General features: G+C 37.3%; 1 protein-coding gene across 4 annotated transcripts; it reads left to right on the plus strand.

The window, feature by feature from the left end:
* The first annotated feature begins 10897 nt into the window (after positions 1 to 10897).
* Positions 10898 to 23166, plus strand: LOC121856827 (NAD-dependent protein deacetylase Sirt6-like). Of its 4 annotated transcripts, none has more exons than XM_042352587.1 (8): positions 10952 to 11044; positions 11175 to 11313; positions 13433 to 13560; positions 14547 to 14665; positions 15176 to 15299; positions 15493 to 15666; positions 17696 to 17819; positions 21131 to 23163. In XM_042352587.1, the coding sequence occupies exons 2-8, from the start codon at positions 11248 to 11250 to the stop codon at positions 21710 to 21712; spliced, it is 1317 nt and encodes a 438-aa protein (XP_042208521.1). In that variant the 5' UTR covers positions 10952 to 11044; positions 11175 to 11247; the 3' UTR covers positions 21713 to 23163. The 4 variants fall into 4 exon arrangements, with proteins under 4 accessions (XP_042208496.1, XP_042208521.1, XP_042208506.1 ...); XM_042352572.1 differs by having other exon boundaries at positions 10963 to 11077; XM_042352580.1 differs by having other exon boundaries at positions 10984 to 11077; positions 11149 to 11313.
* Positions 23167 to 25943: the final 2777 nt, after the last annotated feature.

A 25943-nucleotide genomic window follows, 5' to 3' on the forward strand; every position in this document is an offset into this window, starting at 1 on the left:
TTATGTATCAGATAGATCACCATGTAATACTAATGAACGCCTTGTTCTCTGCAGGTTTTGACCACATCAATAAATATTGAATGCGTCAAAAGGCGGGTTTCAATCAATCCCTTCGACTTGCCCGTCACCTGAACGTCCTTAACTAAGGCGTTTACAATAAGTTTGTGTGTGTGTGTGAAACCGGAAAAGACCAATGGAGTCGTTCTTTGTGTATGACCGTCCTTATCTCGCTATGAAGATACGGAGATGTCATAACCTGCCCTGGGTCACAATCTGCCCTGGGTCACAACCTGCTGTGTCAAAACCTGCCCTGTGTCACACCCTGTCTTGTCTCATCCTGCCCTGTCACAACCTGCCCTGGGTCACAATATGCCTGGGTTACAACCTGTTGTGTCACAACCTGCCCTTTGTTACAACCTGTCTTGTTACACCCTGCCCTGGGTCACAACCTGCCCTGTGTTATGTCGAACTCTGCTGTGTCACGTGGAAACCTGCCCTGTGCTAGGTCAAAATTCTCAAACGAAAGTTCTTGCCGTGTATTTCCCACCCCAACATGAGGTTTATGAACACATCTGACGGTGGTGAAAGGAGAGTCGTAATTGTAATGAGACTTTCCCTGTAACGAGGTATTCTCCTACCCCCAGCACACACACACACACACACACTCCAACCTCCGGCACTTGCATCAGCACACACCCCAACTTCCAACACTGACAATACCATCTCACACCCTCCAACCATAGTAGCACCACCACACATTCCCCAGCGCTGAGAAAAATATTCATTATCACTAGACAACATTGTTCCCAACACGAGAGAGAGATCTACACCTCGGTAAACATAATTATAAGCCCGAAGAAAAAGCTAAGATTTCATCAACTAATTTGGAATGTTAATATGAAGGTTGCAATTAACGGGAAACCCCCCCACAAAAAGACGTGTGTGTGTGTGTGTGTGTGTGTGTGTGTGTGTGTGTGTGTGTTTTAGACTTTCCAACAGCCATGGATGTGAAATACCGTTTATTACGTCTTAGTTTATTAATGTTTTCTTTTTTTTTTTGCAAATATATGAAAAGTAAATATATCTTGTTTTTTGTTTCTGCGCTTCAATAACTATGGAATTTGAGCATAAGCACAGTAGGTCCATGCACTAAACTAGACAACACTTATTTAACAATCACGGTAAGTCATTCTCCCTTGCCTGGTTATTAAGCATCTAAAGATATTGTACCATTCCAGATGTTACTAAATGTTACATAATACTTCCTTAAGATAAATGTATAGTATATATCAGGTGCCTAAAAGAGAGCTCAGGTTCTCAACTGGCTCAGCCATGTTAATATTGTTATTATTATCCACTCTGTATCTGTGTTTTTCTAGTTAAATAAACTGTTTCAATTCAATTCAATTCAAATTTGGAAACTCTATAGACTCGTACAGTAAATACCGGAAATCATAATAGATGTGATACAAAGAATTAGTGTACATCTGAAGTTGCCATTATCAATAGTCGCGGTGTCAGCATCTCCAGTAAGCTGCAGGAGACGTGGTGATAATATCTGGGTCGGGATGTCCGTCCGGCAGATCACACAGCCAACCTCCTCAGTTATGTCCACCTCTTTTCTATTAACCTGCTTATAGGACTCAACGGCCTCTAATGAAGGTCAGGGGGCGGGAGTCTGAAAGGGTCATGCATTAAATCATCCGCGTAACTAGCAGTGAAGGAACTCATCCATGTGGCTGACTTATACTATATGCATAAGAATTATTTCTCAAGTGGCACCAGAGTTGACGAGGCACTACCTTAACTAGAGACAAGTTTTTTAATCAAATCTATCACGGAGGAAAAAATAACGTACGATCGTCTAAGAAGTCTAACCCAGGAGTATACACACACACATTATATATATATATATATATATATATATATATATATATATATATATATATATATATATATATATATATAAATAAATTATTTATATGTGGCGTTTGTGTCGCGTCATCACTAATGCGGGTGATAAACGCCGCACAAAGACCCATTTATCCAGCGAAGAGTGGAGTGGGTGCATACTGCTTTAGTCCTTGGGTAGTGGGAGGGAGAAGAATGTCGGGGAGAGGATCGAGGGGGGGAAGTATAAATGGAGGTGAAAGTAAAGAGATAATGGTGAGTTGAGGGAGGAGGTAGATGGAGGGAAGATTAGAAGAAAGGATTATAGATAAGACGAGAGTAGGGAGGGTAACGAGGGAAAAGGGAGATGGAGGGAAGTATAGGAGGGGAAAGGACAGAATCTCATGGAAGAAGAGAGGAGAGAAAAATTTATGATAAAAGAGAGGTCAAGGTAAAGGGAGAAAAAAATACGAGAAGAGGAGTAGAGAGGAAACGTGGAGGGAAGGAGAGGAGGGTAGATGGAGGGAGCGAAGGCAGCAGCAGATCATGTGATACTCATGTCATTATTACACTGTGTGTCGCCCGGGAACCTCCCTGGCTACACCCTACTCTCTCTACACAGGAAATCCTGTTCGATTGTTGTTCTACACCTTCCAACACCAATCTTCTCTTAAACTCAGAGTTTAACGTTATAGTGGTTCTTCCGTCACTACAACGGTAGTTTGATATGAATTTGTGTAGTTGACTCGGACAGTGTTAACAGTCATCGTACATCATGACTAGGGATCTGCGCAGTGTATGCTCTTTTACCAATGCAAAAAAACTCTTCTTTTTTTATAACAACGTATCATTTTCTTGTCCTGATAAAGCTTGCAGTGAACATGATTTTATACACGCACGCAAACATAATAATATAAACTTTCCAGTCATTATCAATTTACTGTTTTGACTGACAGGTCTTTCGGAGTGCTAAGGGAGTTGTTCCTGACATTTCATGTGAACCATTACGTATTAGCGAGTTGGCAAGTGGGAATGATTTTCCTGTCGCAGGCGTCCATCCATCAAGAAACTAACCATACTCATCAGTGGTCAACTTTGCTGAGCTGGGACCAGAAGGGGCACAGGTACACCTATCTACCCTGCCACGACGGAGACACGTACACACAAATATACTCCTACGACTTGATAATGCCATGTGACTGTTGTGATGTCACCATAGCGACATACCTAAACATATGAACGTTGCAACATCAAAACATCATCTGAGAAGCTGGACCCGGGTTCACAAAGTAGGTTAAATCTGCTTCCTAACTAGTGTTCACAGAACATATCCAATTACAGTACAGTGGTCTTTCTAAAGTCTATAATGTCTATGTCATGTTAGACGTCATACTTTAAGTTTTAGCATCTGTTTCCAGCAAGATGCGTTCTTACTTCTCTAAGTACGAAGACAATTTAGCGTACGAACCTTTGAGAACCCGACTCTTCCTCTGTGACAGGATTTTCAAAGGTTCGTACTACTGTACATGTTTTTCCCTCAATACTGCAGATGTAAGACAGTGAGAGAGCATCAAGAGGCTCACGACGGTGGCGCAAAAGACAACATCCAAAATGGCATCAAAATTGCGCTGAGACTCTACTGGGATAAACAGCAAGAATGTCCTCAAGCACCCCCGATTGTGTCAAGACCTGACTGAATTACCCAGACTCTACTTTGGTTAGATACGATCTCAGTCTCTCACCCCTCCCTCCTCAACATAAACATAATACACACATTCAGGGCAAAAACAGGTTGATATATAGGAGGGGGTTAGGAGTGACACATGATTCACGGTGATGGCGGTGTCGTGTGAGCGAGGGAAGAATGGCCTGTGTCCTCCAGCCCGTGAACACGTGTCAGCGTGAAGAAGAGGAGTGAGAGTGAAGGAGGAGATGAAACCGTGAGTAAAGAGGTAAGAGTTGGGGGCAGAGGAGAAATCATGAATGAGAGGTGAAAACAAGAGCAAGAGTGGGAGGTGAGAGCAAGAGTGTGGGAGTAAAATCATAATTTAAGTGAGAACTGAGAGCAAGAGTAAGAGATAAAAGCAAGATTGAGAGATGACAGCAAGAGTGTGGGGTAAGAACATGAGTGAGAGGTGAGAACAAGAGTAAAATTAAGAGTGAAGGAAGAGAAAAAGTGTGAGAACAAGAGTGAGAGATGATGAGAGCAAGAGTGAGAGGGAAGATTTAAGAGGCCACACAATAGGTGGTGCATGATTCGTTGTTCTGCGTTATCTCTTGTGACGGGGGAGTGTATAGAGGGGGGGGGGAGGCGGAGAGGAGGGAAGAGAGGACGATTAGAAGGAAGGGAGGGTAGAGTAAATTTAGGAGAAGGGAGGGAGGGGAAGAGATTGTCAGCGTAGAGAGAGGGAGGGGAGTTAAATGGAGGAAATATTGTGAGGTAGAGAGGGAGAGAGAGAGAGAGTCTTGGTACATGCAGCACTCCTTCATGTTTACATAAGGTAAGTTATCTCTCTCGGGCATTTCGACATAATATTATTATCACCGTCACCTGTCTCCTGTTCTTTTTCCCCCCTTGGTGGTTCAATATGGAAGGAAACTATCATAGCTTCTGTGAAATACAACTGAGAATAAGGTGGTATAAGTCTTACACCTGTACCAGAGTTGGAATTCTTGGAGGTTCCTACGTTAAGCATTCTTCGGGTCACCATAGAATTAGCTCCCTCACTCCAGCGTATTTGCGTATTTGGTTAGGTTTGATTAGATTAGGTTACGTTAGGTTAGCGTTAAGGTGGCCATTAAGATGAAAAAACCTGGGGAGTTAATCTTCAGGCGATTCCATTCCATTCCTCGAAATCTGTTTGGCCTGACTTGAACTCAGCTAGAAAATTACGTAAAAAAATAGCATCGGCATTACACCGAGACTACCTTAATTATGGAGAGAAAATCTTTTCCGACAAACTTACACACATATCTTGAAAAAGTAACAGACTGTGTTAACCATGGTTTACCGATGGATATGTTGTACATGTCACTATTTCTTAGGCGCTTGGCAAGGTTCCACATGCATGGCAAGTCCCTTAATATTCAAGCACATGACATTACTAGCTCGAAGACAGACAGGTAAAAAGTGGTCATATTGGGATACCTTCGGAATGAAAAGAAAAAAGTTCTCAGTGGAGTACTGCAAGGATATATCCTCGGACCTACGCTATTTGTGATCTACATTTACGATGCTACGGAATCAAGTTTGCAGACGACACGAAGATATTGGGAGCTGCCATAACAACGCAAAAGGATATGCACCAGCTGTTCAAATGGCCGTAGGAGTGGACTAAACTACTCTGTGAATAACACTGTCTTGGATACTGTTGATAAGAAAAAAGATCCCGAGGCATCGTAATAGATCAATCACTGAAGGCAACACAACAAGAGGGAACAGCAGTGAAAAAAGCCAACCAACTTTAGGAATTATAAATCGTACATTCAAATACAAAGAAAATATTTATTAAACTATAAAGTCTTTCTTGTGTTCCGATCTGAATTACTACGTACAAGCCTGGAGACCAAACCTCCAGAAAGACAGCATCTCTAGATAAGGTACAACACAGAGAGACTAAGATTAATCTAGATCTAAATCGTCTCGAATACCCAAGGACTAACCATAACCAGCACCCAGCTACTGTAAGTGTGGGTAGCGTACGAGAAATATAGTGCAGTACATCTAAATTATCAGGTACAAATAGATTTAGAAGGTGACAATGTGCTCAGTGATTCGCTGTGGCAGGTCCCTAAAACAGTGGAAAAATCGAGGCAACAATGCTGCTTTCAACAACCTCAAGGTTGTGTACGAGTATCACAGATCAAATTTAATATTATCAAGTGGGGTTTGTGGATTAATAGCCTAGTAATATATCCTATATATTACAAAATAAGTTGTTCTTGTTTGGGTGTACAGCACCGAAATTTCAATTCTCCCGTGACATCACAACCAGGAATGATATTAACCCCGTTACACCACTACACCCATGATGTCTTAGCCATTAATATCCGGATGTGTGCAGGTTTGTAGGTAGTAGGTAGTAGGCAGCTACCAAACAGGGAGGTACTACCACCTGGGAAGATATTGGAAGCATAATGTGTTGTCTAATGGTAGACCCTGCTGCCATATGGCATCACGAAAATTGTGACCAAGTCCCAGGTTGCTGATCTGACTTTCTGCCTCATTTACACGCAATTGCAGGGTCTCAATTGTTTCTCTTACTATTGACAACACAACATACATATATCGTTTCTCACTTTTGATCTTTTTTTCATTTTTGTATTTATAGTTCTATATTATTACTATTATTACTATTACAGTTACTGTATTATTATCATCATTATTTTATTATTTAATTTTTGTTTGTTTTATCATAAATTGTATTTATTATGAATTATTATGACTATTATTTATTATTATTATTATTATTATTATTATTATTATTATTATTATTATTATTATTATTATTATTATTATTATTATTATTATTATTTTATTATTATTATTTTATTATTATTATTACATTTTCGCCCCCCAGGCCCCGGTGTGAGTCAGTGACCTGTGTCCGGGTGGGCTAATCCCCATAAAAAAAAAAAAAAAGTTTGACCTGTGTAGCCCTCCCGACCATCGTAGGTAAGTGTTAACCTTGGACCTATGAAGGATGGTCTTCACTGGATCTGTAGGTGGACCAATGGGTCAAAATTTAATAGGATATCCAATATAGATTAATATATAAAATGGTTAAATATACAAATAAAAAGGCGTCGCCATTTAGTGATACTACCCGGTGACGTCACTATTCATACTCCAGTGACTCAACAACCCCAGGACATCGCTAAAGCTCTCCATATATTGATCACTTTCGCCAGAGAGTGGCCGGGACTGATGAAAGTGTTGGTAAAAGGGGTTTTCATGGTCACCCTGATTACTCTGTATAACTTCGCCAGTGGTGATAAGCAGATAACAAGATCATTTACCTCCCGGAATAAAGTTATCGTTAAAGTAAGCGGTGATGTGTGTCTGGCATTGTTATTTATGATATTAGAAATTTAAATGATTAAAATAAGTTTTTGGTTGTACAATATTTGGAATCTTAGAAGACTAAAATCCTCCGCATATTTCAGCTGATGATTAACCTAATGTTAGCCCAACTAAACATGACCTATTCTTACCAGACACTTTTATATTAGCAATAGACTGTTTAATCATCAGGCGAAATAAGCAGAGGTTCCTAATCTTCGTGATATCCCTTATATGTTATATAACTTATACGTAAGAAAAATTGCGTTATAAAAAGATTTACTATAATTATTAGATCCAAGCGAAACAAATATACAATAATGGAATATCAGAAATAAATGAAGGTCAATTTGTTTGTAATTTAACAAAGAAAAACAAATTTATGCACTATGACCTAATACTAATACAATATAAAAATGTGTAGAGAAGAAATAATTTCCAGTACATACAGACTTCCTATAAAATAATCATCGTAACTTTTAATACAATATTATTTCTAAGAATGTTGGAGTGATAACATGGAATTGGGCAATGTGGTGTTGTGGATGATATGTGGTGTTGTGGATGATATGTAGTGGTGTGGATGATATGTAGTGGTGTGGATGATATGTAGTGGTGTGGATGATATGTAGTGGTGTGGATGATATGTAGTGGTGTGGATGATATGTAGTGGTGTGGATGATATGTAGTGGGGTGGATGATATGTGGTAGTGGATGATATGTAGTGTTGTGGATGATATGTAGTGGTGTGGATGATATGTAGTGTTGTGGATGATATGTAGTGGTGTGGATGATATGTAGTGGTGTGGATGATATGTAGTGGTGTGGATGATATGTAGTGGGGTGGATGATATATATATATATATATATATATATATATATATATATATATATATATATATATATATATATATATATATATATATATATATATATATATATATATATATATATATATATATATATATATATATATATATATATATATATATATATATATATATATATATATATGTGTGTGTGTGTGTGTGTGTGTGTGATGTGTTTATGTAGCTGATGTGATAGTGTTGGTGAGCGGAACAAAGGTTGTTTAATATATTGTAACCTGTTGGTGTGGCATAAAATTTTACGAGTAATTTATCTGGCAAATATCGCGACACTAATATTTTGGTAAAAAAAAATGTTCTCGAACATATGAATTGCCTAGCGTTTCATTTATTTGTATCCTTATACAATCAACACAATTTTCCTTTAAAGGCATCAGTCCTAGAATTTGCATAACATACCTATGATAAATATAATTCATGACAGCAAACGGTTAATCGGGGCATTATATAAGGGGAGCTCAGGCTCTCAACTGGCTCAGCCATGTCAATATTTTTATTATTATCGACTCTGTATCTGCATTTTTTGGCTAAATAAACTGTTTCAATGTCAATAACAAAGTTAACTTGCAATTCTCCAATAACATTTTGTCCCGGCATCATTCGTAACCTTGTCAGTGCTCGTACTTTTTACATACAACTAACGCACCAAATAATTTTTGTGGTAATTCTATATTACAGTATTATTAAATCTTAAAATACAAAAGATATTAAACATACTCACATGATATTTGTTCTTTGTGTTTTAATAACTTATATGTTTTAAAGTAAACAATACTCGACTATCTTACTGCAAAAAGGGAAGACGATGTTGTAGGTCCTCGATACTTTAGCATACACGTACATTTTCAGCGAACGATAGAGCCGGAGAGGATATTGCTCGTTTAAATATATATGGGTACAATTACCATCTGATTTCATCTGTCAAGCCCCCTGGTGTAACAACAGCAACACAATACTGAAGTCTTCATTCAGTCAATGTTGACAAATAGTGAAAAGATAAATTAAATGTTAAAGTTCAAGCTTTCTCGTTCATATCACTACTCACAGTACGGCAGCTATATAAGGAAAGAATTAATTTTCGACAATACATTTTGTGAGATGAAAAGAGAAGAATATACCATTCGCTGTTCACTCAGTCCTCATAGTCAAATGCAAGATTATTTTTGGTATGGATGAATGGAATCAACGCTCTATTTTTTTCTTTTCAATTCAATATTTATTCCTTGATAGAGGAAGCGGGACCCTAGTGCTGTCACTAGGTATTGATCAACGCTCTTACTTACTTTTCCCTTTATCTTCTTCACCACTGATCGGCTCGTTAGCCGCTTGGGTGACCGGTCATTTCTCTGTTACTTTTCATGTCTATGTCACGCACTGTTGGCAAGTGCTAGGCACGCTAGTCTTGTTAGCTTTCACCGAGGGTGCCTAGTCGAAGTTTGGAGTTAGATACAGTATTAAATTTTTTTAAATGAATTGGAAATAGCTTTTACTTGCCACCAAACCACATCCAGTAACATATAGCAAACTTTACAGATATTCATGGGTGCTTCTCGCGTGCGGTCTACAAGATGTTTAGGTTAAGTTAGCTTAGGTTAGGTTAAGTCCGGTTAGGATCTTTTTTTTTACAGATTCCTCCGGAGGGGGCTAGTTTATTGGGCACCCCCTTACATCCTGTGCAAGGTGAAGCGCAGAAGCGTTTACAGCGCCCAACAGGGAAGCATGCGGAGTTCATGCTTGCCTTTATGACTCATGCATTAAGGGAGTAAAAGGCCTGAAGGGTCATGGGTTTTGTCAGCAAGTTACATAAAGTGACAATGATGAGTGTGTGGGGGGAAAATTCCCGGTACAATTTATCTGTTGATGGCAAAGTGTGGCAGGTCCCTAATAATGTCAAGTGCCTGTCACTAGGAGGAGGGATATCTGGTCAGGGAGGGAAGAGGTGCCACCCCTGTAGGGGGAGGTCATAGGGCAAATGAGGACGTGGTGAAGGAGGGTGTGAGAGTCTGTTGACCACAAATTTTACAAACAGTGAGGCCAGGCTCAGGGTTGCCAATGTACTAGGCATGGCGAAATACAGTGGGGGTGGAGGTGATATGGTGTGGTGAGGCAGGTACAGTAGGGGTGGGGGGGGGGAGGTTATATCAGGTCAAGCTAGGTTACGTAAGGTTAGATTAGGTTTGGCTAGGTCAGTTTTTTTCTTTAAAGGGATTAGCCCACCCGGGCACAGATCACTGACTCACACCGGGGCCTGGGGGACGAAAATGTAATAATAATAATAATAATAATAATAATAATAATAATAATAATAATAATAATAATTAGTTCATAGTAAATAAAAAAAATGAATAAATAAATAAAATAATAATAACAATGACACTGATAATAATAATAATAATAAAGAAATATATATTTTTAAAAAAGATCAATAGCGAGAAGCGATACATGTATGTTGTATTCCCAAAGTAAGAGAAACAATTGAGACACTGCAATTGTGTGTAAATGTGGCAGAAAGTCAGATCAGCAACCTGGGACTTGATAGCTGCCTACTACCTACTACCTACTCTTTAGGTTTGACAAAAGATACCTTTGTAGATCGCACACTATAGAAGAACCCATTCATGTACCTTTTTTTTAAATTTATATGTTTAATATTTGCCTTATTGCCCACGCAACACGAATTAATCATTATGTTGTATCCTCTTCACCGCTGATCGGCTCGTTAGCCGCTGGGCGATCGGTCACGTCTCTGTTACGCACTAACTGGAGTAATCCCATGATGTCGACGAAATTATTTACTTATTCCTCTCTTTTTTGGCTGTGTTGAAACAATTCATAGATGGGGTTGGGGGTCCAGTCAACATGATACCCCGTTATTATAGGAGAATATGTAATATACACAGGTAAATCATTGTAAACAATATTCACTGCTAACTACCATTCGTGGTGGTCCGGGATACCTCTTATTATTTACTATGTGTGTCTATACCCTTGTTTGGCTGTATGCCTTATACATGGTCGCAGATACTGGACTTAATTTATCTTAAACATAAATAAAAATTCAATTCCGTTTAGGATGACCGGCACTGCCTCTCTAAGCCATCGTTTGTACAGACCGTTATCGTACCATGTTGAGCTTCATACTAAAAGCTCTAAGAAACAAATCTGGAAAGAGAAAATATCAAATGGTGCCGTCCACCTTGCAACAGTAGGAAATAAGGGACATGTTATGGACAGAAATGTAGGCATTATTTTAAAATATTACGAAATTTTTTGACTTTAGTTGTTACTAGAGGGTAAATTGTGAATAAGTTACTTGTGTGTTTCCTTTGTTATAGAGAATCTGGCACAAGTCCTTCATGTTAACACTGAACGGTGTGGCATCAAGACATCACTAGGGGAGAAGCCAAGATGTCATGCAATTATGCTGAAGGACTCAGTAAATATGAAAACAAAGGAAAACTTGGATTGCCAGAGGTAAATATTTGGAGAATATTTTGCTTTTGGGATGGACAACAAATATATTCTTCACCATTTTGAATGGCTCACTGCAAAACTTCCTCAAAAATATCATAGTAAAAAAGGCACAGTCAATCGACATTCAGCATCAGATTATAAGCCAAATTCCACTATACTGTATTGTGTGTATAGAGCAGTGAACCAGTCCATGTTATGTGATAGGACTAAGGACGAGACACTTATTTCTCAATGTTTTTGTAGTCTACATAGTTACTATTTTAATAGATTAGAATGCAACATTTTTAGTGGATATAACTCATACTGGTGTATTTTAATGGGTAGAATGCAAATAAGAGAAAAACAGGCAGAGGTTATTTGACCGGGTTCGAATTTGAAACTAAGTACTCACCTAACCTAACTCAGCTAGCTATAACACATGGTCCGACTAATTACCCAAATGTACCCAAATGTAGCAAAATGTAGCCGCAATGAAGTCAAATAATGGTCCTATATGAATAAATCGGACTGCTAATCACTTCTCGACTAGTATTTGGTGTCACAAAGTCACAAAAAATTGGAAAACTTACTTTAATCTGAGTTATTAAATCGCGTGCATGTACCGAGGGAGCGAGTAATTACCCAAATGTAGCCAAATGTAGTCGCAATGAAGTCAAATGATGGTCGTACAAGCGTAAATCGGGCTGTGAATCACTTCTCGATTATTATTGTGTCACAAAGTCACAAAAAATTGGAAAACTTACTTTAATCTGAGTTATTAAATCGCGTGCATGTACCGAGGGAGCGAGTAATTACCCAAATGTACCCAAATGTAGCCGCAATGAAGTCAAATAATGGTTCTACATGAATAAATCGGGCTGTGAATCACTTCTCGATTATTATTGTGTCATAAAGTCACAAAAAATTGGTAAACTTAATTTAATCTGAGTTGTGTTAGGTTAGGTTAGGTACAAGCACTTGATCTATTAACTCAGATTAAATTAAGTTTACCAATTTTTTGTGACTTCGTGACACCAAATACCAGTCGAGAAGTGATTGGCAGTCCGAGTTATTCATTTAGGACCATTATTTGACTTCATTGCGGCTACATTTGGGTACATTTGGGTAATTACTCGCTCCCTCGGTACATGCATGCGATCTATTAAATCAAATTAAATTACGTTTTCCAATTTTTTTTTACTTTGTGACACCAAATACTAGTCGAGAAGTGATTGGTAACCCGATTTATTCATGTAGGACCATTATTTGACTTCATTGCGGCTACATTTGGGTACATTTGGGTAATTAGTTGGACCCATAACACAGAATATTCAGGGGGTCACAAGACCAGTATATTCTTACAGAACAAATTTTAGATCAAGAAATGATGACTCCAAGAAACATAATCACTAGTGTAATGCCCACAGCCATCCTGACCATAATCCCATTAAAACCATACACAATCCCCGTGGGTCCCGGTCAAATAGCCGATGGTTATTCGGCTGGGAATCCCGGTCAAATCACCTCTTTGATGAAAATAAATTTGCTTAATGGTTACAAAAGTTGTGTACCAAAACTAGTCATACTGTAACTCCCAGTAATTAATGTCAACGTGGCTGTTACCATTTATGTTTTACACGAGTTTATAATTGATGCCAGCCAATGTTCACTCTTCTCACATTACACAATTACCAGTCTTTATTATGTGATGATGGATTAGATTAGGTTTGTTTTTCTCTTCCATTTCTAGTTTGGAAAAATCATGTATCTCTTATAACACTTTTCCAAGTCCTCTTGCTTGAGACACTGAAGAACCATCCTTCTCTTCACAATATAGGGCATGCAGTACTGATGACCTGATAATGCAAAAGTTTAGGAATAGATTCACAGCCACTCACTTTAAAGAACAAGCTAAGATGGCCAACTCTTCCAGAACTCTTTAGTACAGTAGCAACCCCATTGGTGAAAATTTCCTTTACACTCAAATCTAGGCTAAGGCACAACGATATAAAACTGTGTCCACTTTGGATTTATTTTTTACAGTACCCTTACTGGATATCTAATTACTGTACTGTATATACAGTTTTTACTCATGTTTATAAATAAAGTATTTGAATTTGTATTGTTACTTTTGCAACAGAAATTTGATCCTCCTGAGGAGATAGAGAGGAAAGTACAAGTCCTGGCTGAGTGGATAAAAGAGTCCACACACACAGTCTTTCACACTGGGGCTGGCATTAGCACTTCTGCTGGTATACCAGATTTCAGGTGAGTACCAAAGTGTATGCTGCTTTTATCACACTGATGGTGGTGTTGGTTATAATTTAGCCTGTTTTATCATGTTCAGTACTTTGCCATAACGAGTTTGTTAGTTTTCCAAAAGAAGTGAAAGTAAATAAATAGGAGTTGAGACAAAAGCTGCATCTGAAAAGTCAATGTGCAAAATGTCTGAATCTACTTGTATACCATTGAGTGGTGAGAATCGGATCATTTTCAATCATGGGGATATTTAGACTTCTTCCCCCTCATTTATTTTTTGAGTCTAGTTATAAAGAATTATTTTTTGAGTCTAGCTATAAAGAATGAAGCGTCTTCTATCATGGCTAATATGTATAAGAAAACCTGTGCCTGGGTGGGCTAATTCCTTTAAAAAAAAAAAAAAATTAAAATTTGGCATTTGATGGGAGCAAACAGTGAAATGACATGACACGAGTGGAGTTTTTTGTTACTGTGGCATTAGCACAGCTGGGGCATAGTGTACCATCTCTGATTGCCTTGTTCTTTAATTGGGATTTTTTCATTGGAGGTTGATGCTTTATGATTATATCACTAAAATTCCTTCCATGGTTAATTGAGGCTAACTAACCTATCTTTATTATTGTATACCTGTATTTCCGTTACATATTTAGGTTATATTTTCTTGACATTACCATCTGAGCATCTTTTATATTTCTTTTTAAATTGTCAATGATAAATCTGTTCCACATCAGTTACCTAAATCCCTACCTACTCATTTTCTCATTTGTGATATGTGTATGTTAGCGGATGTTAACTTATTCAATACAGTATACTAGAATACTGTAACATTTGAGATAGTTTTGGAATTTAAAACACATCCATTATGATTTACTACCAAGATGTACCAGTAATATATGTGAAATTTCATCCTGAATAATATTTTTGTAAACTGCAACAAACTATGAAACTTTTACTAACTACTGTATATGGTTTTAACATCTCTAACTTCTGCTTAGGGGTCCGAAAGGTGTTTGGACATTAGAAAAGGAAGGATTAAAACCTGACATAAATATATCCTGGGATGATGCTAGGCCAACATTGACCCACATGGCCATTGTGGCTTTAGAGCGTAATGGTGAGTACGAAGTAAATTTGTGATTAAACTGTGCCTTGTACTGTGATAGACTTTCTGATGAGTACAGTCTTGTTACTGGGCCAAATACTCTCTGTTTAAGTCTCTTCAATTTAAATGGATAGAGTGAGTTGTTAAGGTTTGTAAGTTTTGGTTTTATGTGTTTTAAGTGGAAGAAGGGATTAAAGATGAAATTTAATTTGATTAATTGACTTAGCCTCAAAGTGGAAGACGAAGCATTTTAGTATATATCCTGAGTATATGTTGAGAAAACATTTGTAAGTTTTGTAAGGACTTTCATATTTTATGAACCAACTTATGTAAATGAAAACATAATTACCGTAAGTACAAAATAATAGTTTACAATACTGTAGTTCTGTAATTATTTTTTTATTAAGTAAATTAATGCAGTAAAAGCTGTGCTCTTGATCATATTTAATTACTGATGAAGGCTTTAAGACTTGTTTTTGCATATTGCATGGGACAACTTTCAGCTCTGTTTTTTACCTGTAGGATATGTGCAGTATGTGGTCACTCAGAATATAGATGGCCTTCATCTGCGGTCAGGACTGCAGCGTCAAAAATTGGCAGAGCTTCATGGTGACATGTTTGTTGATAAATGCAACTACTGTCATAGGTAAGTCATTATTAATCATAAAAGAAAGTTGATTATGTTCTATATATTGAACTCTGTACATTCAATAAGACTTATAAAGTATTCTGAATGTGCTGTACTGTAATGGTATAGAATGATGGTTGAAGCCATGGCAATATTAAGACATTATAAAGAATAATATCTGTTTATCAACATTATTAATTGTTTCTACCAGACAATTTGTAAGAAACACAGCAGCAACAACTGTTGGTCAGAAGAGTGAAGGCAAACCATGTCCAGGGAAGCGTGGGAATGGAAGGCGGTGCCGTGGGAAACTGCATGATAATGTGTTAGACTGGGAAGATGGCTTGCCAGATGCTGATCTTGACTTGGCTATTTCGCATGCATGGTAGGTAAATCAGGTCAATTATAAATTTGTTAAATTATCTTAAATTCATATTGATGCTTCTTTTAAGGAGTCAAATATATTAAAATTGATTAAGCAATGCTAATTTTCATCAGTTTCAACGCATATTTAGAAATACTGTTGTAACAGTACATTATATCCTGGCTAATCCATGATTCACCAAATTAAGGCCCATACATGTACACATCTTTCTACAGAGCTTATATAATTTATACTCACAATATAGAACGATACTTATCAGGAACAATTAACCAAACTTTAAAGTCAAAGCACATGACTTATTATGATGTGTCTCATCTTTGGCCTTTCATGGGGGATGAGAATTAAATAAACTGTTTATGAAAGAAGAGCATGACCCTCAACCAGAGTTTTAAAAATATATATGTAAAAAGCTTCCTAATACAGACAATCTGGTCCTAGAATGTAAATACTGTATGGATATTATTTGATGTCTGTGAGATTAGTTTTCTTTAGTAGTGTGGGTTTAAATAAGATTCTTGATACTACTGTACAGTATATGATCCCTCAGCCTTAAGCCTTTTAAGCCTTGTCTATTACTTGTAAGAGTTCATAGACCATAAATGGCTGTAGCATGAAATCCCAAAGTAGACAAAGTGAGTTACTTGGACGACATCCTTTCTCCCTGAAGCAAAATTTAAGATTCACAGAAACTGACTGAATCAGGACTTGTGAACCCATTTATGGCTGTAGCAGCTCTCAGCACATAAAATTCAAAGAATCCTGACTCAAAGCTTCCCTGTTCCCAAAACAACTGCTGAATCAGTGATTCAATGTAGTTCATCTGGGTTAGAGAGTTGTTTGCAGGGTAGATCATTGTCCACATGGATAATGTCTCTTGCTTATAAGTAATTAGGCTATGCCATGGAGCAATTACTATATTTTATGGTATACGTATTGTATAAGATGCATTAAAAAACAAAAACAAAAAACAAACCCTGCATCCAATACAGTAAACAGTACTGTATGAAGTTGTGGGTGTCCCACAGGCTAATGAAACCTCCAAATGCTGTCTTCATTAGGTTAATTTACCTAACCCAACTCGAGAATAAAAATACTGTTGTTCACTTAAACATATTATTATTATTAAATCATTGTTATTAACTTTAATTAAGTAACAAAAGGAATTAATGTAAATATGAAAGCTGGATAACCCGAGACGATTATTGTCCATACGGCACCCACCTCTGCAGAGCTAATCGATAACTGTTTCTAAACTCTTACAAACATTACTATCTATAAATGTTATACCTGCCACATTTATCTTATTATTTTTATTAGGGAACATCCTTTAGCTTTTGAAAGAAACTTGGAATTATGATGATAGCCATGAATAATGCCGACAGCTATAACCATTCGTTCGTAGTCTCGCTAGCACGTAATGCCATCTATTGGCGTGCAACAAGACTAGCATTCAGTTACCATTTCGTGTTTTTGTAATGCTTACCTTCGTATAGACACCTTAATACAATAAGTAACGATCATAACAACAACTTGGTAATAACATATCAACAAGGACAGAGCTAACAAAGTGAGTTTACAGTATTTTACCCTCATTTTAAGAACACTGTAGCCTCAGACTTATTGTATCACATTCAATATTATTAGGAGTAAACATTTAATGCTTAAATATACTAAATGTTTTTTCCTAAATATTCCCTGCTGAAATATATGACACATGCCCATGTGTCATATAAGCCATAAAATACATTGTGGTGAAGCTTGCAATAATTTTCTTATATCAGTTCTTCATTTTCTAATGTCTTCTTATGGTAAAAGTTTTGTATTACATACCTGATACCCCGTACTGTACTGTGATTATGTTTATTCAACAATAATGTACTGTAATACGTACTAATTATTACATTCAGGTTATCACCAGCATCATAGTAAACACCTTGAGCAGCAAGTTAATAATTGGATTTATGTGTCATAGTGGTGTACTTATCTACATGACAGACTTTTTATTTTAGTGATTGTGGTACTTTTGCAGTGCTGCTGATCTGAGCATCTGTTTAGGTACAACTCTTCAGATTGTCCCCAGTGGCAACATTCCTGTCGATACAAAGAAACGAGGGGGCAAACTGGTTATATGTAACCTTCAACCTACAAAGCAGGTAACTTTGATGAAATTCATTAAAATATAGAATAACATAAAATTGTTCATGTATGTATTTCTTAAATATATTTTTACTTGTACCTCAGACAAAGAAGGGAAGTAATTTTAAATGTAAGGTTCTCATAAGGAAAATTGTCACCAGTCTCCTCTGAAGCTGCAGCTCCTTCACATTTTAAAGGTGGATGCCCAGTTCCATTGTTTGAATCATTTAATTTATTTGAGAAAAAAAATGCTTTTTTATCATCACCGTGGAGGGAAATATCGTACACCTGCCTTTACCAATTAACCTATATTTTCTGGCGTATTCCTTTAGGCCAGGTGGCTCTTGTTATACAGGTTTCCATACTTGCCCCTGTACTGTATAGCAAGCTGGGGGAGATCTAAGAACCCATTTGGGTATCCCAGTCATCACTCCCAACCCATCACATCATCAACCTCAAGTGAAAGGAACTAGGTGCAACAGTTGCCCTTAAGAGGTAGATCTTATTTGAATGGTTCTATCCAATCAGCACACTTCATGCCAAGGTTACTGTTGACTTGCATTTGATTTCAAGATTAGACCACAATATTGAATTTTAGTTCTCAGTTAATTGCGATGGAGAACTGATACATCAGACTGGCTCTCACCCAACTGGTTATTTATGGTGCTATGAACGGTAAATGTTGAGCCCACTTGTCACACTGCACTGGTGGTTGGCATGGACTACCACAATACTAGGTGTTATCATGCAAGTAAGACTGATATAAGGATCTTCAAAATTGTTTATAAGGTTTGTGTGCCTTTTTTGGGGTCATCCATAATCTGCTAGTGTTTATGGTGGCAACTGGCCCTGTGACCCATACACACACACACACACACACACACACACACACACACACACACACACACACACACACACACACACACACACACACACACACACACACACACACACACACACACACACACACACACACACACACACACACACACACACACACACACACACACACACACACACACACACACACACACACACACACACACACACACACACACACACACACACACACACACACACACACACACACACACACACACACACACACACACACACACACACACACACACACACACACACACACACACACACACACACACACACACACACACACACACACACACACACACACACACACACACACACACACACACACACACACACACACACACACACACACACACACACACACACACACACACACACACACACACACACACACACACACACACACACACACACACACACACACACACACACACACACACACACACACACACACACACACACACACACACACACACACACACACACACACACACACACACACACACACACACACACACACACACACACACACACACACACACACACACACACACACACACACACACACACACACACACACACACACACACACACACACACACACACACACACACACACACACACACACACACACACACACACACACACACACACACACACACACACACACACACACACACACACACACACACACACACACACACACACACACACACACACACACACACACACACACACACACACACACACACACACACACACACACACACACACACACACACACACACACACACACACACACACACACACACACACACACACACACACACACACACACACACACACACACACACACACACACACACACACACACACACACACACACACACACACACACACACACACACACACACACACACACACACACACACACACACACACACACACACACACACACACACACACACACACACACACACACACACACACACACACACACACACACACACACACACACACACACACACACACACACACACACACACACACACACACACACACACACACACACACACACACACACACACACACACACACACACACACACACACACACACACACACACACACACACACACACACACACACACACACACACACACACACACACACACACACACACACACACACACACACACACACACACACACACACACACACACACACACACACACACACACACACACACACACACACACACACACACACACACACACACACACACACACACACACACACACACACACACACACACACACACACACACACACACACACACACACACACACACACACACACACACACACACACACACACACACACACACACACACACACACACACACACACACACACACACACACACACACACACACACACACACACACACAGGCCCTACTACCACCTGAGATCCCTTGTCCGAGAATTGCTGTTCGACACCACAACCGCATCCAGCCCATACGTGCACGAACTGATCGCTATAAGAACAGCCCAGTCCCAACCATTGTAAAAATTATCAATAACTTGTAATAAATCAGTGTATTCACTCCCAGTAAACACTGCTCCTTACACTGTCACTATGTTGAAATGAACTGTAGTTTGAGCTTTTCCCCATCTAAGTTATTATATGTCTTATTTGTGTCACTTATGTTACTTGTATATTATTTGTAATTCGTAACCCATTCCCCAAATATGTAACTGTATATTTTCAGCCTTCTGGCTGCCAAGCTCTTTCAATAAACCGTTAATTATTATTATTATTATTATTACACACACACACACACACACACACACACACATGTACCTCAGTTCACACAATTTGTGGATTTACATTGCAGGTGACAGGCCTCACCCCAGTACTCTTTACTGGTTTGGGTAGTTTTGTTCAGTGAGCTTCCTTTTGGCAAGCATGTCTGCGTGTTAAATTTCCTGTCAGTAATATATTTTTCTGGGGATTATTCATTCTTGAATCCCTAATGGGGTCTTCAGCAAGCTCAGATAGTTTGGGTCTGGTAGTGTAGTCTAGTCAGTATTCTGAGGTACTAATTCATGAATCCAAGGTTTTTCCTCACCCTGGTGAAAATAAACTGTGCCTTTGTATTAGAAAATGCATTCATTGGGTCAAATAAATGGTGACTTAATATTCCAGATGGAGATGGGTACATATTCAGTATGCTTCCAATGTAGTGATTGTTGTAAATTCCATTGTAGACGAACTTGGTCATGCTTAGTGCAAGTTTGTTATACAATACAGTATTCTAGTTTGACTTGGGAATTTAAATGGTGTTTTGCTGCATTATATAGGACGAATGGGGATGAATTTTGGTGACTGCACTAGTAGTTCTCTGTGTTTTAGCGTGATTTTGTTTTCTTTTAATTTAGGATCGTCATGCTGATCTGATTATCAACGCCTATGTTGATAATGTCATGAAGCACCTTCTAGAATTTTTGGACATCCCATTGCTTCAATATGACCCCAATGTGGACCCTATGAAATTGACACAAAAAATGTTACATGAGTATAGGAAGACCCACCCAGAAGATAATGATCAGAATGGCAAATTGGTGAGCTCTAACCATAATGGTTTTGAGCCCATAGAGTGGACCATACCAGAAGAGTGGGTAAGTGACAAAGAATTGGCAGAAAAAGTCAAAGTGAAGAAGGTAATAAGAAATAAAAGGCAGAGTAAGCATACAACAAATGATGGTGATATAAAATGCAGTAAGCAAGCAAAAATTAACTTAAAAAGTGAATTGCATACAGATAATTGTGGTAGTGAGAAAGAAGAAAGAGAACTTTACTGCAGTGGAAACACAGTGAATGATTTAAATAATTATGTAAAAAGTATGATCAAATGTGATGATTCAAAGTCATCATGGGAGCAAGTAGGAGAACTAAAGGAGGAAGCTCAAGAAATTAAAAATGAACATTCAGTTAGTAAAGCCCAAAATGGAACAAATTAATGAGAATAGAAATTTCATGTTTAAAGGAAAGTGTGCAGGGGAACCACAAAAATTAAGAGAAATCAGATTAAATAAAAAGTTTTTGGGCAATTTAAGCTAAAATGGCTCATTTATATAAGGATTGTGAGATTAGTTCTATTGTCATGCATAACTTCCCCAATAAGTCCTATTGACTGTGATAGACCAAATAAAACATGTCCTTTTAGACACATGATGAGACACAGTAGTGAAGATAGGAGATAGTTAAAGTACAGTAATGTAGTTCTCCAGTGGGTTTCTTCTATACTTACTAAAATAAATGAGTATATGCATCATCTTTCTGCCAGTAAATGAATAAAAAATTAATCTTATGTCATTCATACCAGGAATACTTGTAAATGCATTCAAGGTGTAGTTAAGAAATAATTAGTCAATTAAATAAAATCAATCATCAGAATAAAGAAGAATTTTAAGGTAATGTTTTTATGATAATAAAATAATTTTTTGGGCGGTTGAACAAATAAATTTTAAGCGTTTTCATATCCCACCAACTGGTTCAATTCAATAAAACAAACAGTACAGTATTAAGGAATTAGGTTCACTGGGGCCTTTGGGGTGTAAAGTGATTAACTCCAAATATTTCAAGAACAACTAACTTTATAAAGCACAAAAGATTTTATGTAGGTCTTCAAGGTGTGACCATTGTGATGTATTCTTATTGTCCCCTACATGACAGTGGGAGCAGGTTTCTATATATTCCATATACTATATATTGTATCAAAACAATGCTGAATCCCAAATTGTATGCATACTGTACTTTGTTCAGGCAAGTAAAATATTGTTTCTTGTGAGGACAGCTTGAGTTGAGGTCATGAACTCATAAAAGTGCAAGTTTTTGTCATCATCACTGTACTATATTTTGTACATTTAAGGGTAGGAATTTCAGCAGCTGAGGCAAAGAATTAGTAAAGTGGTAACTATTGGAATGCAATTGACAGTTCCTGTTCATAAAGTGTTAATACTAATGAACAGTACCATTTAAAAACAAATTTCTTCTTTACACAAGTCAGTTGTGTTGAGAGAAAGGCTATAGGATGGAAGATTGAAACTTTGTTTTGTAATGGTTATTATACCTAAAAAACTAAAATTTTATGTTGGCAGCAATTGTTCTGATTGTTTAATCCAGGACTTTAAACATTTGCTATATTGACATGTGGTTGATGGGCTGATAACTACCTATTATGATAGAAGATCTGGAAACGACCAAAACTAACCGAACTAAATATACAAATTCCTGCTTTAAGTCAACTAATAGCAGTGTGTTTAACTGCTTGATAACAAAACAATCAAAGCAATGGGTTCTCTTTCTTTTTTTAAAGTATAACAACCACTTTAGTTTTATATATACAGTGGGGTATGCTATAACGAATCTAATTGGTTCTAGAACCTTGTTCGTTATAGCATTCGTTCGTTATAGGATTAATCCGTTCCAGGCCCCCAAATACAACCACTTAACACTTAAAAATATAATATAAAATTGTAAAAATTGTAAAAAAGTGCATAAATATGCATCTAAACCCCTGAAATAAAGAATATCATTAATATTTGTAATAAAAAAACAATAAATTAGAAAAAAAAAAAAAATTAAATAATGTTCTTTGTAGGAGTTTCGTTCGTTATAGCATTCTCAATTTTATAGGTAAAACCGTTCGTTATAGGAATATTCGTAGTAGGATCCGTTCGTTATAGCATACCCCACTGTATACAATAAGTGTTTCTCATTAGGATGTGTCCAAAGATGTAGTCATTTTATTTACAAAACAATGATGTGTTGTATTTTAAATATTATTCATAGTATTAAAGCTCAAGACAGAGGCTACGGTAAGATTTTGTGAGTGAATAGAAGCACATATACAACATATACTGTATATGATACTGTACTGTACATGTACTTACAGTATATAGTTTCCAGTGATAATAATTTTCCTGTTTACCAATTTTTTTATGTTTAAATAATTTTTGTTGCTGAATTAGTGTACAGTATCTGTATGTAGAGTATATATCACATTTATTTTTTTCATGGTACTATACTGTATTATATATCAGAGGCTATGAAGTGTCATAATTTTCTTGTGTGTAAAGTTTTGTTAGCTCTATGAATTGAACTCCCAGTATCATTAGTTTCAGTATACTGTACTGTATAAATTGATAATTTCTTCATCCAGTATTACAATTATTTATGCTTTCTTGGTACAAATTCTAATTGTATTACAGTATCTGCAATTTTATTTGTTTATACATAACCTTTGAACTTAAGAAGAGCAGGAAGTAATTTTTTTAATTAAGTGAAATAGGTTAAGATAGAAATACAGTGGTCCCTTGATTAACGAACACAATTGGTTCCACAGAGTCGTTCGTTAACCGAAAATTTCGTTAACTGAATCTATTATTTCAATGGGATATTGAATTAATAGAATTAACAAAACATTAAATATGAACTAAATTCAGAACTGTACTGTACAGTATACTGTACAATAATAAATAAAAAACAATAGAAAACTGTATTTTAACTTACGTTGAGGTGTGTATGTCGTATTCCCGGCAACTTTGTTTACATATCAAACTGCTGATTGTAGAGGCAGTCGATGATGACATGCCATATTCTTCACAGAGTGTATTGTGTCTAATGCTTTCTTTGTGTTTCTTAATAATTTCTGCACTATATTATCAATATGTGAACTAAATTTCAGAATGACCAATAATTTTAATGTAAAAATGCAAAAATGTTCAAGAGATTAACAAACTGGATGTTCACTCCACTGTAAACAAAGTTAAACTGAGAAGCGTTGGTGGGTGACTTGATCAGCTGATTGGCACACAAAAACTGTTCCCTGTACTGCATATATTATCAATATGTTAACTAAATTAGAATGACCAATAATTTTAATATAAAAAATGCAAAAATATTCAAGAGACCAACTTTCTTGATATTTATTCCACTGGAAACGAATGTAAACATAGAACCAATTACTGTATTGGCGGACTAGCCGATCAGCTGATGCTCATGACTAAGCATGTTTTTTGTAAGGCTGTCGTCAGTTGAAGTTTTGTTCGTTAATGGAATTGAAAGTCCTTATGGGAGCTAATTTGTGAACCGAAATTTCGTTAATCGAGGGACCACTGTACTCTGTACAAGCATAACCATAGGTATTCACTACTCGTAATTACCCCAAATAATTAATTTACAATAACCATTTTAACAACGGAGTGGTGCTCTATCTTTAATCTATACGTACAATACTGCATTTGTTAAATTAATTGTATTGTATAGAGAGGTTGCATTGACATCACAAAACTCATGTGCTCAAATACACAGTTGCCTCCACATTGATGTACCACATCCTGGGAGTGTGTGAGGGTTCGGGTACGAGATGTGGCAATCCTTTGCCATAGGTAAGGCCAGGGCCGGATTCAGGAGTGGGCAAAGTGGGCAGCTGCCCAGGGGCCTCCACAATCTGGGGGCCTCCACATATTACAATATTTTATTTATTTGTTTATTCATTTGGATTGTTTTTATTTTCATTCTTTAAAATTCATGTTTATCTATTCCATCATGTAAAACTATGTTCAGCAAGAAGCGTGATAGAAATTAGGCTAGCTGCTCCTTGAAATTCATGAATACCTGGTTTTCCTATGAACCGTATATTTTTAATGAATGCTATTGTTTGTGTTGCTAATAATATATTTAGAATTCCACAAACATATATTGATTAAAAATGAACTACATGGAATAACGAAATTGAGATTAAAAAACAAATAAAATATATTTTTCATTATCACTTCCATTACGAATACCATCAGGGCGCTGTGTTTGTTGACAGTCGGTCGGAGGGGGTTGGGTCATGTAGTATCTGCACATCGGTTGTCATGAGTCTGTCGATTAAAGGGGAGACTTGCGTCGCCCATGAATTGTGAACTTCCCACGAGCAGACATAAACATGTCTTGCATATGTAAAATGAGAGAGAGAATTGTCATGTGTGCTTGTTGAGTGAAGTTGTCGCCGCTTAGTGATGAATGATCTTGTCAGGTGTCATTTCCTAGAACATGTCTTGCAAATGTACAGTGAGAGTGCGAGTGAGAGAGTCGATTGATGCTTGTGCTTGAGTGTGGGTGGGTGTGCTCTTAGAATATACGTTCACATATATAATTGTGCTTTAAGATACTACAGGTTGATTGGCTGCAAGTAAGTTG

Source organism: Homarus americanus, unplaced genomic scaffold, assembly GCF_018991925.1.
Source record: "Homarus americanus isolate GMGI-L3 unplaced genomic scaffold, GMGI_Hamer_2.0 scaffold1024, whole genome shotgun sequence".
NCBI lineage: Eukaryota > Metazoa > Arthropoda > Malacostraca > Decapoda > Nephropidae > Homarus > Homarus americanus.

Bases quoted from the DNA above. Each gene is read 5' to 3' on its own strand.
- LOC121856827 (XM_042352562.1), top strand. From the start codon at position 10,913: ATGACCGGCACTGCCTCTCTAAGCCATCGTTTGTACAGACCGTTATCG. The intron at 15,300-15,492 runs GTAAGTCATTAT...TGTTTCTACCAG, and splicing joins AAATGCAACTACTGTCATAG to ACAATTTGTAAGAAACACAG. The intron at 15,667-17,695 runs GTAGGTAAATCA...GTACTTTTGCAG, and splicing joins TTGGCTATTTCGCATGCATG to TGCTGCTGATCTGAGCATCT.